This window comes from Pongo pygmaeus, chromosome 16 (genome assembly GCF_028885625.2).
Source record: "Pongo pygmaeus isolate AG05252 chromosome 16, NHGRI_mPonPyg2-v2.0_pri, whole genome shotgun sequence".
NCBI lineage: Eukaryota > Metazoa > Chordata > Mammalia > Primates > Hominidae > Pongo > Pongo pygmaeus.
The window spans coordinates 68,700,989-68,716,783 of NC_072389.2; the positions used below are offsets into that span (position 1 = coordinate 68,700,989).

Genomic DNA, 15,795 nt, shown 5'->3' on the forward strand with positions numbered 1-15,795 from the left:
CATGTGCCACCACACACGGCTAATTTTTGTATTTTTAGTAGAGATGGGGTTTCACCATGTTGGCCAGGCTGGTCTCAAACTCCTGACCTCAGGTGATCCACCCGCCTTGACCTAAAGTGCTGGGATTACAGGCGTGAGCCACTGCGCCCAGCCAGTTTCACTTGTTTTTGAACTTCATATACGTAGAGTAACACAAAATGTACTCTTTTGTGTCTGGCGTCTTTCACTCAACATAATTTTCTGAGACATCCTCTATATTTTTGTATATATCAAGAATTTGCTATTTTTATTGCTGAATAGCATTCTATTTTACAGAGATACTATAATTTGGTTAGTCACTCTTCTTTTGATGGACACATAGCATTCTGTACATACTGCTCTTCTGTATAGCGGGGCTGGCAATTTCTGTTTGTGTTTCGGGGAAAGCTCTCTCAAACCGTGTTTTTCCTCTGCTCTCATACCACCACAGTAATATCAACGCAGAAGAAGACTTCCATGACCAGAGGTGTAGGTTTTTTCACCACACACCAAGCAGCAGACACGGGCTGGGTGCCCTCCAATTCCAACATGATCTACCTGGAGATAGTGTCAGATCCCACAGGTTGGGGGTTCAGTCACCTGAGTCTATCTAACCCACCCCCGTTTTTTCTTCTCTCTCTCTCTTTCTTTCTTTTGATGGAGTCTTGCTCTGTTGCCCAGGCTGGAGTGCAGTGGCACAATCTCAGCTCATGGCAACCTCTACCTCCCAGGTTCAAGCAAATCTGCCTCAGCCTCCTGAGTAGCTGGGACTACAGGCGCCCACCACCACGCCCGGCTAATTTTTGTATTTTTAGTAGAGATGGGATTTCACCATCTTTCCCAGGCTGGTCTCAAACTCCTGATCTCAGGTGATCCGCCCGCCTGGGCCTCCCAAAGTGCTGGGGTTACAGGCGTGAGCCACCGCGCCCAGCCCCTGCCCCCTTTTTTTCTTTCCTCTTTTCCAATAATTTAGTCCTTGTATCTAAATTATGCTTGAATCCCGACCACTTAATCTGTGTTTAGCAGACAGTAGTAGTTCATTAAATCTTTACTTTTGAATAAGGAGGTATGAGAAAAAGTTAGTTGGAAATTAGTTTGAATAATAGAAGGGGTTAATCCAGATTTCTCCCATTGATTATAAAAGGAGTGATAAGCTCCTGGGCTGCGCTGCTTAGTGGCTGTGCACTCCTCCATGGAAAGGATGTACCATATTCAGGAACACTTTTCAAATGGTTATGTGTTGAGTGGTTGAGGGGAGACACTAGATGCATGAGATCTGTTGTTGGATATCCAGGTAGCTTTGGAAACTAGTTTCAGCAGATGAAGGAACTGGTTATGTTACCTATGTCACTAGAAAGTTCTTTGCTTCTTCCAGAGAAAGCCAGTTGACTATGTCATCATCAACAAAGTTGCTATAGGTCTCAATCTGCCCTTGACCCCATGGGCCCTGTGTTTGTTGTCTTCATTGCTGGTCATTAAAAGTTAATATTTGAAATGAGTGAACCCAAGCAGAAATAATGACTTTGACTTACAATACTGAGAGGTCATAGCCAACCATGTGAATAGAGCATGCTCCTTTCTGGCCTCCCACCCACAGGGTGAGTCCAAGGGAAGTATGGACTCGCCCTATGGGTGGGAGCCCAGGAAGGTGCATTATACCAGCCTTTGCTGAACTGCTTCTCTAGAGGGACCAGGAGGAGGTAAGCTCTCAGTGGAAATTTCAGGATGGGACTGAGTATCATTTGGCTGTGTGTGGGATGGAGGTGGTGGTGGGAGGGACTGTTTTTTTCTTTTTTTTAACAGATTTATTGAGGTATAATTGATTTAAGATAAATGGCACATATTTAAAATATAACATTAGAATTGTGTTCACATATGTGGAGAAACCATCACCGCAATCAAGATAATGAACATATGGATCACCTTTACCATTTCTTATACACTTTTGTAATCCCTCCATTCCCCACTCCACCTCATCCCTAGGTGAGGCAATCTGCTTTCTGTCATTAGCACTGATCTGCTTTCTGTCATTAGCACTGATCTGCTTTCTGTCATTAGACTGTACAGCATTAAGAAATTTGTATTAAATGGAATACAGTCATGTGCCACATAACATTTTAGTCAATGATGGATGGCATATACAACAGTGTTCTCATAGGTTATAATGAAGCTGAAAAATTCCTATTGCCTAGTTACGTCATAGCCATTATAAAATCCTAGTGCAGTGCATTACTCAGATGTTTGTGGTGATGCTGATGTAAACAAACCTACCGCACTGCCAGTTATATAAAAGTATATAGCATATACAATTGTTATATACTATAAATGTATATGCTGTACAATTATATAGCATAATTGTATATGCTATATACTTTTATATGCTAAAACGACTCTGTTATGGTTTATGAATTTACTACACTGTACTTTTTATTGGTATTTTAGAGTGTATTCCTACTTAGAAAAAAAAAGTTAACCCTAAAACAGCCTCACGCAGGTCCTTCAGGAGGTATTCCAGAAGGCGTTGCTATTCATAGGAGAGGACAGCTCCATGCATGTTATTGTCCCTGAAGACCTTCCAGTGGGACAAGACGTGGAGGTGGAAGACAGTGATACTCATGATCCTGACCCTGTGTAGGCCTAGGCTAATGTGTATATTTGTGTCTTAGTTTTAAACAAAAAAGTTTAAAAAAAAATTTAAAGGCTTATAGAAAAAGGATATAAAGACAGAAAATAACTTGTACTGCTGTACAGTATGTTTGTTTAAAGCTAAGTGCTATTATAAGAGTCCAAAAGTTAAAAAAAATTGAAAGTTTATGAAGTAAAAATGTTAGAGTAAATTTATTATTGAAGAAAGAAAAGTTTTCAATCAATGTAGTGTAGCATAAGTGTACAGCATTTTATAGAGTTTACAGTAGTGTATAGTAATGTCCTAGGCCTCATACTCCCTCCACTCACTCACTCACCCAGAGCAACTTCCAGTCCTGCAAGCTCCATTCATGGTGTACCATTTTTAATCTTTATAACATTTTTACTGTAATTTTTCTATGTTTAGATACACCAATACCGTTGTGTTACAATGGCCTATAGTATTCAGTACAGTAACGTTGTACAGCTTTGTAGCCTAGGAGCAATAGGCTGTACCATTTAGCTTAGCCTAGGTGTGTAGCAGGCTGTACTATGAAGATTTGTTCACACAACGATGTAATCTAATGATGAATTTCCCAGAATGTATCCCTATGGTTAAGGGATACATTGTTAAGCAGTGCGTGACTATATATATATATGCACTATATATACACACACTATATAGAGAGACACACTATTTTGTGTGTGTCTCTGTCAGTGTGTGTGTGTGTGTGTGTGTTTATTCCTTCTCTCCAGTTCAGCCTTAGGAAAAGGGAAAGCTTGTGAACGTGTCCTCGGGAACTTGGTTTGCTGAATTAACAGGTGAAGGTAACATCTCAAGAGCTCAGTAGACCCCTCTGCCCAAATGCAGTTGGCAGTCCTTGGTCAGGCTTAACCTGAGTGGAGGCCGGTGGTTAGAGCTACCAAGCAGATTGCAGGTGGGAGGTTGTGGTTGACTTTTTGGAAGTCATTAGTACAAATGCTTTTAGTGCCTTTAGCCCCTGGGGTTTTACAAGGTCACCGCGTGATTGGGAGAAGCACGGTAAACTCTACGACCAGAAGGTGTTTCCATGCCGCCTGATTGGGATAAGCACAGTAAACTCTACGACCAGAAGGTGTTTCCATGTCACTGGGGCTGTGGAGGGTGGCCCTAGCACTGTCACTAAAAATCCGAGGGCTGTGGGAGCTCTGGGAGCTTGGCTTAGCCAGAGCCACCTCCTCTTTCCCACTTGGAAGCTAGGGGCAATGCTGCGCCTGACCCTGGGTTGTGCAATGGAGTGAAGGGGACTTAGGGCGGTCAAGAGCGAGAGGCATTGCCGAATCCCTGGGTGGCTTGCCGTCATCATGATAAGCTGACCTGGTTGCAATCATTTTTATGGTGAATTATTCAATACAGCAAAGTAATCTGGCCCTTATCTCTGCGCAGTCATTCTATAATAAAGAGGCACAGGGTGGAGCCCGGGGACACCCTTGGTGGCATTGTCGGGCCGCACACCTTTCCCCTCACATCCTGTGACAGCTGAATCCGAGCCCGAGGAGCACGTGCGGGGCGGTCTCCAGTGTGGATGGCAGCCCGGCTGGAACGCACTGGCAGGTGGTCCCTGCACCCCAGAGGCCCCGTTTCCTTCCGGAAGCGGGGCTGCAACTGCTCCAGATACCCAGCAGGAAGGCCACGTGACAACGAGAGGGGCGCTCCTGTGTGTGTGTATAGGGGCGAGGGGGTGGCGGTGCCAGGGTCCTGCAGTTCACCAGGTGCCCACGTGCCTGCCATCCGAGCGCCATTCACTCTCGCCCGCGGGGACCTGGGGCACGGCCGGGCCCCCTGCGGCGAGGCGAGGAGGTGTGGGGAGAGGAAGAGCGGCGTCCACGATGTGCTCATTTAGGCTTGATTTTCCTCCTGCCCTCCTGTCTCCCTTCCTGTCTCCCTCCCTGTCTCCCTCCCTGGCCTTCTTCTCGGGCTGATTTCTGTGGGAGCTCTCTAGGCAGAACCCTCAGTCTCTGAAAGTTGGGTTCGTCGTCCCGGTCTGCGCAGGGCATGGATCTTGAGCGCTTGGAATGTGCCTCAACTGAGAAACGCTACTTTACTTTAATAAGTTTACATCTAAAAGCCGATCATTGATTCCATTATTTGGAAAACAACTTCTAAGTGTGTTTGGAGCAACTCGGATGTTGGAATCTTTTAAACTGTAAATTTTATGAAATCTAAATAACGACCAAATATCTACAAGGAAAATCTAGCATCTGAATCGAGTGTGCTGTCAGTGTAAAACACACACCAGATTTCAAAGATTTACTGCAGAAAAACAAACACATGAAAATACTGGTTACATGTGGAAATCATAGTATTTTAGATCTGTTGGATTATCTAAAATTAAATTTAAATTAATGTCACTGGTTTTTTGGGTTTTTTTTTTTACCTTTTTCTAGCGTGGCTACCGGAAAGTTTAAATTTCATACTTGTCTCATATTTTATTACATTTCTCTCGGCCTGTGTGCTCTAGACGGTCGATTTGGCTGGATTGAGATGAGGTAATGGCCATCCTAAAGGAGGGCCTGAGTTCCCTCTGCCGACCTATGGCTCTCACTGCTATGCCTCCCTGATCATCCACCCAGTGGATGTGGAATTCAGGGAGACAAGAGATGCTTACTGCCTGCTCCAGGAGTGCTCTCCCCAGTGGGGTGGGAGCAAGTCCGAGAAGTGAGTGCTTCGTGAGAACTCTGGCTTCCCGGCTGTCTTCATGCCTGTGCGTGGCCATGACACTTGGCAGGACGCCAGAGCAGGGACAGCGGAAGCATCCTGTGTTCTAGCAGAGTACAGACCATCAGAAATGTTTCAATTCCAAAGCTGGGCCGGGTGCTGTCACCCACTGGAGCCAAGGTACCCTTGAACAGTTCACCTCTCTCAGGCTTAGGGTGATTATAGTGAAAATTGGATGCTTTTCTAAATAATGCAAACAACGATGGTACCTATTTTATAACCTTTACTGGACCGCCTCTTTTTGCCCCAATCAGAATGTGAAGTCTGGATTTAGACAAAAGATTATTTGGAGGGGTGATAGTATGTTTTGCAAAAAGAATTCAAAATAAGGTAACAGGCAACCAAGAGGGGCTGCCCACCTACTAGGTTTAATAGTCTCAGGAGTAAAGAGACATAGGACCTGTTCCCTGTATCATGTCCCCTTGGTTGGGAACATCTCCCTTTTTTCCATCCATCTGTTCAAATCTGAGCTATCTGTTCAAGGTGCAGCTCTGATCCCACCTCCTCCAGGGTCTTTATTTGATTCCTCTAGGCTTCCCAGCACCATTAAGCAGCTTCGTGACCTGCAGCCACACATGCCATAGGCCTCCATCCTCAGGAAAGTGATTGAGTCCATCAGTATATTTTCCTTTGGAGCCAGGTTCTAAGAAGTGGATGCCAGTGACATTATTATTCTGATTAGTTACCTATCCTCATAACAGGGAGCTACAGAGTGCTTTGCAAATAGTAATGCTTTAACCTCACCTCCAAAAAAAAAAAAAAAAAAGAACAGCCTGATATGAAAAACATTTTATTTATAATTTCTTGTAGTTATAGTGTGTATCTTCATTATAATCATTCTTACAATAAATACAGAAGTGCTAAACAGACCATTATCACAGTGGCCTATGGGCTGAGGCACAGGAACTGAGGGGTGCTGCAGACAGACAGCAGTGCTTCTCAAGGACTGGCCAGGACACCTTCAGAGAGGCTAGTGAAGAGGAGAGGAATGTAGGGTGAACTTGAAATGTGATTAATAGAGTCAATGCAGCACACGCTAGAAACAGATACAGAGTTTTTTGTTGTTTTTTAACTATTTTACCAGATGATACTAAAGAAACAGAACAAAGAAAGAGATTCAAGATCTCACATGAGTGAGAATCCAGGGCCTTCCCCCACGGCCCTGGCCCCAGCCTGGGCCTTGTTTTTGCTATTTCCACCTAGGCATCTGCCATGCAGCAGAGTTAGGAGCGTGTGGGCGGCTGCTGAGCCTCACACACCACAGTACTGGCATCCTTCAAGGGCAGCTGGCGTCAGTGGAATGAGTGCGGATCTGAAGAAAGGTTTCCCAGTTCCAAAGCTGGACCCGCAGGAATCCTGTGAGGATTTGCAAAGACATTGATAGTGTTGGTTCTTGGAGCATCTTTCTGCCTCCTGGGCTTTGTCTGGTCTCAGCCTTGGGGCTGCAAGCCAGGGCTGTGCTGAGCAGGAAGAGCAGAGGAGAAATGCCACTGTCTTGCACCTCCCAGTAAGTCTCCCTTTTCATGAACAGCCCTTGTGCCAGGTACAATGGTCTCTCTGTTCTCACACAAAACTCATCCACAAAAGATATACAGTCTTTTGACAGACAGTCCCTCTGCTCTGGAGCCCTTTATGTTCATTTCTGATTGACAATTTTGGACCAAGGCCAAGAGGCCCCCTAATTCATGTTGCTTCGTCATGAGGGTTGTCCTTGTCATCTGATGATGCATGAGGCATGCTAATGGCAAGGCCAGGATGCCACCCCAGGCTTCGAGGCTGTTAGAGGTCTTGAGTGCACACACACACACAAACACACAGGGAGATACACACACATCTGAACCCCCATTAGGTCACTTGTAACTTTGCCTAGCAAAACAGGCTCCCAAGACATAAGGCTTGCCATCATTGTGAAAAGTTGTGATGGTACAGAAGAATTTTTTTTTTTTTTTTTTTTGAGATGGAGTCTCGCTCTGTCACCCAGGCTGGAGTGCAGTGGCGTGACCTTGGCTCACTGCAACCTCCGCCTCCTGGGTTCAAGCGATTCCAGAAGAGAGAATTCTTACAGTCAGAGGGAGGAGTAGAAGGAAAAAGAGGTTTAAAAAGCTATGCTTCAAGAGGACATTACATGCTGTCAAAATGAGATTGTGAATCAGAAAGTTCTCGGGGAACTGCAAGGTGCTCTCAACTAGGGGTCGGTTCCTTCTCAGTCATGGCACTGACTCGTCTCCACGGGGTTCTCACCTGCGGGAGGAAAATGGAGGAGTTGCGCCTGTCAGAAACTGTCTGTGTGACTCAGGGGGAAGAATATGGAGTATCTTAGTAGTGTTCCATTATTACTTGCCCCTAAATACATGATGCCAGCCCCTGCACAGATAACCTCCTGCTTTTATAGCTTGAAATATATTTGATCTAAACCACGATTTGACCTCCTCAGAGAGAGAGAGAAGTAGATAAGTCTCCAGTCCAGGTTGGCAGTAGGGATCCTGCAGAAGTGGCTGAAATGAAATTTGGCCCAAAGAGATGAAGTTCTAGAGTCATTTTGTTTTTCCCTTTTCCTCCAGATTCAAAGGCAGATTGGGTCATCTTGGAACTCACGTCTCCTCCAGGACACAGCAACAACCCCTTTTCAAGGAACAGCCTCATTATTTGTAAAATCTGTAGAGTATAAAACATAACTGCTCCACTGAGAGGAGGTTGGATTTGGACTTAATATTGTATTGTTCTGTCCTTATATTATGGCCTGATAAACAGAATGTGATTCCAGTTCTGACTCCAAAGTGAGACTCTCCCAGATCATCCATGTCTTCTCATTCTCTTTGTCCCTCTAGCTCTCTCTCCCTTCTCATCCCCACCAAGAAGTGGAACTCTCTCTCCCTTCTCATCCCCACCAAGAAGTGGAACTTGAACCTGCCATTCCCTAAGGTCTGTGCAGTGTCTGTGATCCAGAGGACAGGACTGTGAAAGTATCCCTAATATATCACAATGTATATCTCTTGTTTTCTTTTTCTCTCTACAACTTGATCCTTCCTGTCCCCATTTGTCCCTGAGTTGTAAGGTGCAGATTAAAGGTTTTGTCATAGCAGAAGGAAATCAGAGGGAGATGCCCCGTCTCCAGAGGAAAGAAGTTGAGTTTCCCAAGCAAAATCTAAGCAGAGAGTGTACATTCTTGTCTGAAAGCTTGGAGAAGCAGCAGAATTTCCAGGACACTTGAAAGCACGCTCTGGCAAAGCCCCGGATGAAAGTGTTTTCCAACAATTAATGGCCCACCAGCATGGCTTGGTTTGATCCCAGAATTCAGACCACTTCACAATCTCACACAGTTACAGCAAGCAGCTTAGAGTTCCTGCTGCTTGGTCTGAGAGTGCATCCCATCCATGGATCGGATGGCTCTGGGGTGGCCATGGTCCCAAGGCAAGGAGGCACCCAGCAGAGGATCCCTGAGGCCTGGCATGTTTGCAGATTGAGCTACAGAGAACACCTTGAGGTGTCGCAAGTGTCCAGAGAGCCAAAGTGTGTAGGGTCCAAAGCAAGGTCCTTCCTGGATGTGCCCGGGAGCTCCGGGGACCTCAAGCGTGGGCCTCAGTCTCCATCTTGGTGGCTGGCTTGTAAATGACTCCCTTGTTATCACCTTTTTTGATACTAGAACAAAAAGAACACATAAGTCTTGTTAGAAAGGAGAGCGAGCGAGCGATCCAGAGAGCAGCCTGACTCAGGTATGGAATGAAGCCATTTTTAAAAGTTGGATTTCTCTCTTTGGGACCTTTTCCCCATTCTGTTGGTCTTGGGAGGGAATGTCACCAAATAAAGCTTTAACAAAAACAGAACTTGTTTGTTTTCCAACTGTTCTCTTTCACGCCTAACAACAGTAGACCTATATTTTGAAAGAGGTCTCGTCACCCCCCTCTTCAAACCTCTGATTCCATAACAGGGTTCCCAGAAACCTTTTTATTTTTCATACCCCCCAAATAAATTAGGTTTTAGGAAAAGCCAAATGTGACAATAAAAACATGGACAAAGGGCATGAAGAGTTAATGTGAGTGAGAGATCAGGTTTTCCTTTATCTTTCTTTTTGAATTTATAGACCAAAAAGCATATGTAAAGATCTTGATAAGAAGACAGCCTTGCTGCTTAACTTTAGGCACAAGCCCTAAGTCAAGAGACTCGTCCATGGCCGTGCAATAGCAGCAAGCAAGGAAGGCACACACGCTTCCAAATCTGAACACAGTGACCCTTGAACCCCTTGAATGACCAGGGTCACATGTGTGTCTCATGCAAAGGAGGCCAGGGCACGGGTGCTTTGGGGACAGCACTCCTAGGGTAAGTGGTGGTCCAGGTGACTGCAGCTCTTCATGCCACAAAGCTGCCTTCCCAGGCAGACTAATCATCATGGACACATAGCTGCCCATTCCCATTTTGGACCCAAACCAGCTCACCTCTTCCTTCTGAAAAGCCAAATGGACACCGCCACCACAATACAGATGCCAAGAACGCCAGCCAGGGCCAGCGAGAGGATGATGCCTGGTGAAGAGGTAGATGGCACACATTACACTCCTTCCTTCCCCTCCATCTTAGCCCATGGCCCCCGGGGTGTGAAATCACAGCCCAGCTGCATAATCATCCACAGAAAGGAATAATTTCCCCATCCCTGTTCTCAGATTCTGGTCTTTGGCTTAGTGGGACTGGCTGGAGTATTTTGAGGGGGCCATTTGCAAATTCTAGTGGTTTTCCAGCAGAGGCTCTCAAACATGCACAAGGATCATCTGAAGAGCTTGTTTAAAATGTAGGGTCTTTTTTTTTTAGCCCAACCCCCAGAGATTCAAATTCAATCTGTTTGGTGCATGGCCCAGGAATGTGCATTTTACCAAATACTTGCAGCTGATACTGATGCACGTGTTCCAAGAACCACACTTTGATAAGCCCTGGACTACACAAATAAGAACTTACTCTGTCTTTGCCTGCTGGATTTAAGGCCCATTGGCTGTCTCTATCGGTTTTGCCCCCAAGTTCCACTGCACAGTCCTAAGCAGTCCCAGATGACCAGTAGTCCATTGCCAAGGTCATGTGGCCTGTCAGCTGACCTCCACACTGGGCTCTGGCATGTTTTCAGCAATAGCCTCCCACCATGACCAAAAGAAAGTCTTAGATGATAGGTTCTTTGAATACACACATGCTGTAGAGTGATTGGATCTTTCATTAGAGGAACATTTGATTGGCAGTTCATCTTTGAATCACAGAGCGACTTGAGGGTAAGACCCATAGCAAAGAGAGGGCCAGGAGCCAGAGCAATAGTACAGAGAAGCAGAGAGGACGGGCTGGATCACAGACCCTGATCACACCAGGAATCACAGTGATCACCCAGCTGCAGCATGCACGGCTGGCTGCCCAGCCACATACCCAGACTCAGTCCTGCCGCAGTACAGACTTGCACTTAAAAGGGGAGAGGAAAAGATGAGGTTACTCTAGAGTCAAACCACACTGGATTTGAGCAGTGTGTTGAGAGACGCTCTACCTTTTGTTTGGTCTTAGGCAGACAGACCTCTAGGGATGTCCACCCTTGGCTCAGGGATTGCCTGATGAAGTACAGGAAATTGCCCATCTAGGGAATTCATACTGCAATCCCTCCTTCCGATGCTCCTTTTTTTTTTTTTTGAGCTGGAGTCTCGCTCTGCCGCCCAGGCTGGAGTGCAGTGGCGCGATCTTGGCTCACTTCAACCTCTGCCTCCCGGGTTCAGGCAATTCTCTGCCTCAGTCTCCCGAGTAGCTGGGATTACAAGCACCCGCCACCATGCCCAGCTAATTTTTGGATTTTTAGTAGAGACGGGGGTTTCACCATCTTGGCCAGGCTGGTCTTGAACTCCTGACCTCATTATCCACCTGCCTTGGCCTCCCAAAGTGTTGGAATTACAGGCGTGAGCCCCTGCGCCCGGCCCCGATGCTCCTTTATCACAGCAGTTTCCTGGCTAGGGCAAGACTTCACTTGAGTTTTGTTTGTTTGTTTGTTTTGTTTTGTTTTGTTTTTGAGACAGAGTCTCGCTCTGTCACACATGCTGGAGTGCAGTGGCACAATCTTGGCTCACTGCAACCTCCATCTCCTGGGTTCAAGCAATTCTCATGCCTCAGTCTCCCGAGCAGCTGGGATTGCAGGCGTGCACCACAATGCTTGGCTAATTTTTGTATTTTTAGTAGAGATGGGGTTTTGCCATGTTGGCCAGGCTGGTCTCGAACTCCTGACCTCAAGTGATCCACCTGCCTCGGCCTCCCAAACTATGGGGATTACAAGTATGAGCTAGCGCACAAGATTTCAGTTTTTAATACAACATGGCCAAAGAGGAAAGGTGAAGAAGGGTAGGGATCAAAGCCTGCTTGGGCAGGCTCCTGTCCACGTCCCTGCTACCTGCCTCACTTCCTAAGCAAGGAATCCATCACCAGACTTCTCCCCCAGCCCATCAGCTTGTGATCATGGTTTGGTTCTATTTTTGCTTTGTCCCTCCTGGACAAACTCCTTCACCACACCAGCCCCACTTCTCTGCTCCATGGAACCAGGAGATTATGGCTTCAACCAGCAAGTTACTGTTTGGGATAAATAAGGTGAGAGAGGAGTCCTCAGTGTGGCTGAACCCATGCCCAGCTACCTAAGTCTCACAGTCGGCCTACTAGGCACCTCCTGGGGGGAAAATCACATGAGAATCCATTGTCTTGAGTGAGCAGAGGATCCCAGTCATGAAGTCTCCCCTGAAAACCCCCAGCCTGTTTTTTCCAAGGTTCCCACAGCCATTCCCCATTCTCCTAATCAGGTCCTTTGTCTAAAGAAAGTGCAGATTTTCACGTACCCTTCTGTCTGGTGGTTTTCTCATCTCAATGGAAACTTCTAGCATGTGTGTGTGTCTTGGAGGAAGAAGGGGTATTTGTTCTAACTCACATTGGGAGCCACAGTTGTACAGATGGTGGCCACCCAGCCTGACACAGAAGATCCTGTGCCCATAGAGCCCACAATGGTGGCTGAGGCCCTGGGAGAGCCCCGGTCAAGTGTAAGATGCCAGCAGGAGGCCAAGGACTCTCCCTTGGGGCCCTTAACAGCCTGGGGAACCAGATCTGAGGCTGCAGGGTGAGGTTTTGCTCACTGCCCCTTCTCCTGTCCTATGGCCCAAGTCTAGCTGATTCCCCAGGAGCCGTCAGCTGTGTGCTTTTCCTATTGTCTTCTTCTGCAATCTCACATTGAACCTGCAGAGCCTCCCTGGTCCAAAGCTGGGCCCTGGAGGTTCCTGGTCTGGCTTCTCCAGGTGGCACCGGGCTGCTGTGAGGGTTAGCAGAGCAGGCAGGGAGAAGAGCTATCCCCAAGGACAGGGAAGCCTATTCTCCCTGCTCTGCTGGCCACCACCAGCTGCTCATGACCTCCCAAGTGGCAGAGAGTGGCTCCACAGGCCAGACTCCCTGTCCCAGGCCTTTTCGTGTAACCTGAACACAAGGACCAGCCTGTGGATTGGGGAGGTGCTCAAGACATGAGTCTCCACCTGGAGGGAGCTTCCAGTGTTTGTACAGCACAGGCTCTGTTTCCTGCAGGACCTGTGGCCTCTGCACAGTGGAACTTGGTATTAGGGTTGGTTGTTTCTTTTTTAAATGTAACCAGAGACCATGGTCCCTGGAATCTTAAAAAAACAAACATAATAAACCTAGCCGTGGTTTTTCTTCCCAACCCTTTGATGAAATACACTCTCGTTCTTTGTTCCTGAAGCTCCAGATGCTTGTGGTGCCAAACCAGTTCTCGCCACCTGAAGACTAATACTAGGAAGCCTCACCACCTGGCTAAGCCATCCAGGCTGGACAGTTTCTAAAGTCATCTCTTTCATAGTCACCTCAAACATTCTGAGAGCCACACAGGCCTCAGACCACTGAGCGGCCCAGTCTGTGGCTGGTGGGGGTACCCTTCATGCCTGGTCTTGGGGAGCTGAGCAAAGTCTATGGACGGCAAGGCCCCAGCAAGGGTGGGGCTTTTCTCAGGGCACATGCCCTGCGTGGTGGCTTCTCTGGAGGGAGAGTCTGGCTTCCCCGGGTTATTACGCGGGGTTCCTGTCGGAGGCCCTGTAAGCAACAGCATAGTTGAACCCAGTGCTCTGACCTGGGATCTTTGCTCCTTGATGACCACTTGTCAAGGCATAAATGGACTCTCCTTGGAAATGATGAAATGAGACCAAACAGGCATGAAGGCAAAGAAAGCCCCAGAGACTGGGACAGATACTTTTCAGCCAAGACTTTGATACAGCAAAAACGAAGCAGCTTGACTGAGCCAACATCATAAGCTGTTAAGGAAGAGGAATGCCAGCAAGGATGTCGCCTGATAGTTCCACCACCTCAGGAAGCCCAGGGCAGGAAGATGTTGTTGGAACGCTGTCCCTGCCAATTGAAACAGCACCAACCGTCATGGAGGCTCAGCTTCTTTGCAGAAATGGGCTTGAGTCCCATTGGAGGCAGATGCCAAAACATCTGTTATCTGATGGGAGAGAGAAAGTCAGCGAGACTTTCAGGACACAGGGAGAACTGTCAGGGCAACCAGAGAACTAGAGCCTGAGTGCAAAGCTAAAGCCTGTTTCCCAGCAGAGCCTCGGCTGGGTGAGAGCCCAGCCTCTAGGACGCTGTAGAGAACAGGCATCAAAGATGGTACAGGGAGGGGCAGAACTAGAGAAATTCACTTTCAGGTTAAAGAAATGGTTTGTTTCCGAATAGGAAAGAAGGCAGGCGATTCCCACGGAAGAACAATGGGACAGACAGTAGAAATGGAGACAGGCTAGGTCACAGAGGTGGCCCATGAGAGGCATGAGTGACAGCCCGACAGAAGGAGCTTTGGGGCTGGCTGGTAAGAGGGTGCACACCATGAGGACGTGGGAGAGCCACCTGTTCACAAAGTGCTCGGGTATGAGTCAAGGCGAACAGAGAGATGGCAGTGTGACACACACAAGGAAACCACACAGATATAGAAGAACTCGATGATCACACGCCTTGCCCAGGAAGGTACAGACACCCAAAGAAGGTCAGTGAGCTGCTTGCCACAAGGGCCTTTCTACCTGTTCTGGCGGGCCCAGGAGCTGCGTCTTCCACCGGCATCTTGCTGGACCGAGGGATGCTGGTTAAGGGTTTTTGAGGTCTTCTGAAGCCTCAAGCATAAACACAGAAGAGTCCAGCACGAGGAACAAGCACCTCACTTTCACATCTGGAGGTTCCTGGAACAACAGTCTAGTATTTTCTAGCTCTATTTACAATTCTGTTTGACTGTGGACTATAATCCTTTTCAAGTATTATTTTAAAGAACGCACTGTTTACATAGATGGCATGTTACATAGTGATATCCTTAGCCATCTCCAGCCTTGTAAAAGAGGTCAGAGAGTTTTGATTTATCAGGGGTTTGATAGTTTAAATACACAAAATCTGTTTTAGGAAGGTAAAAACCCCTATTATTACACCTAATAAAAAATCAGAGAGTCAAGAAACTTCAATGCCAGTGCTATCTTCAGATGATGCTTTGCTAAGACAAGGAAGAAACCCTCACCACAGAGCGGAGCCATCTTCGGAGGACATATTTAACTGCGGAGTTTTCCTTATGAACGCTATGCAACCCAAAATAAGAATTGCTACAAAGAGATCTGCCAACAAGATAGTACCAGATTACATGGGGGAACTGGTTTTATACAGCCATGATGGGACTGAGGGCTTTGCCCGTAGATTGCAGGAATGCAGGCCCTGCCGACAGCACGTTGCTCTGAAGGGCCTAAATCCCAGAGCCTCAGGGGCAGGTTACAATGCTGGCACTGGGTGCTTGGCACTCTAAGCTGTCTTCACTGTCCCTGGGGAAAGAATGAGTGGCCGGACTGGGGCCTTTGATCCCTATCAAGCCAGAGCTACAGAAGGCACAACAGCATCTCTAGGCAACTTCCTCTCAGACCTTCAAAACTGACAGCTAAGTTCTGATCTTTAATCTCTCTGAAACAAATGGGTTGATTTTTAACATTGTTAGCAAATGGAGACCATAGAAAAATAAGACAATAAAACTAAAAGGTGACAACTGGCCAGGCTTATGTGTAAATCATTCTGCAGAGAAGACACAGAGAGGGGAGGGAACTGGAGATGGGTCAGGGACGTTCTTTCAACAAGCTTATAATGAGCGCCAGGCACCATGCCAGGCATAAAAATGAGTAACACGTCAGTCATCCCTGGCCTTAAGGAGCTTGTGGTATCTGTATAATATACACATATTGTTCTTTTTCTGTTTGTCTTTGCTGTGTGGTAATAATTACCCTATGGTGTGTCAAGTAACATAACAGAGATGGAGATGTGGTTCTGGCTGCACTGAGGGAGATTAAGTCACCTTTAGAGGGATGGGGAGGACTTCCAGGAAGACGTGA

The 15,795-nt window shown here is 47.0% G+C and overlaps 1 protein-coding gene across 2 annotated transcripts in view; it reads right to left on the bottom strand.

Moving 5' to 3' along the window:
- Positions 1 to 6,175: 6,175 nt before the first annotated feature.
- Positions 6,176 to 15,795, bottom strand: part of CA12 (carbonic anhydrase 12) — a 59,231-nt gene continuing 49,611 nt past the window's right edge. Inside the window, exons 9-11 of one of the 2 annotated variants that reach the window (XM_054451580.2) lie at positions 10,796 to 10,828; positions 9,835 to 9,919; positions 6,176 to 9,040 (exon numbers count right to left, since the gene is read on the bottom strand). In XM_054451580.2, the coding sequence (XP_054307555.1) occupies positions 8,968 to 9,040; positions 9,835 to 9,919; positions 10,796 to 10,828 (191 nt within the window). In that variant the 3' untranslated portion in view covers positions 6,176 to 8,967. The remainder of the gene's footprint in view (positions 9,041 to 9,834; positions 9,920 to 10,795; positions 10,829 to 15,795) is intronic. The other variant, XM_054451581.2, reaches the window with a different exon arrangement.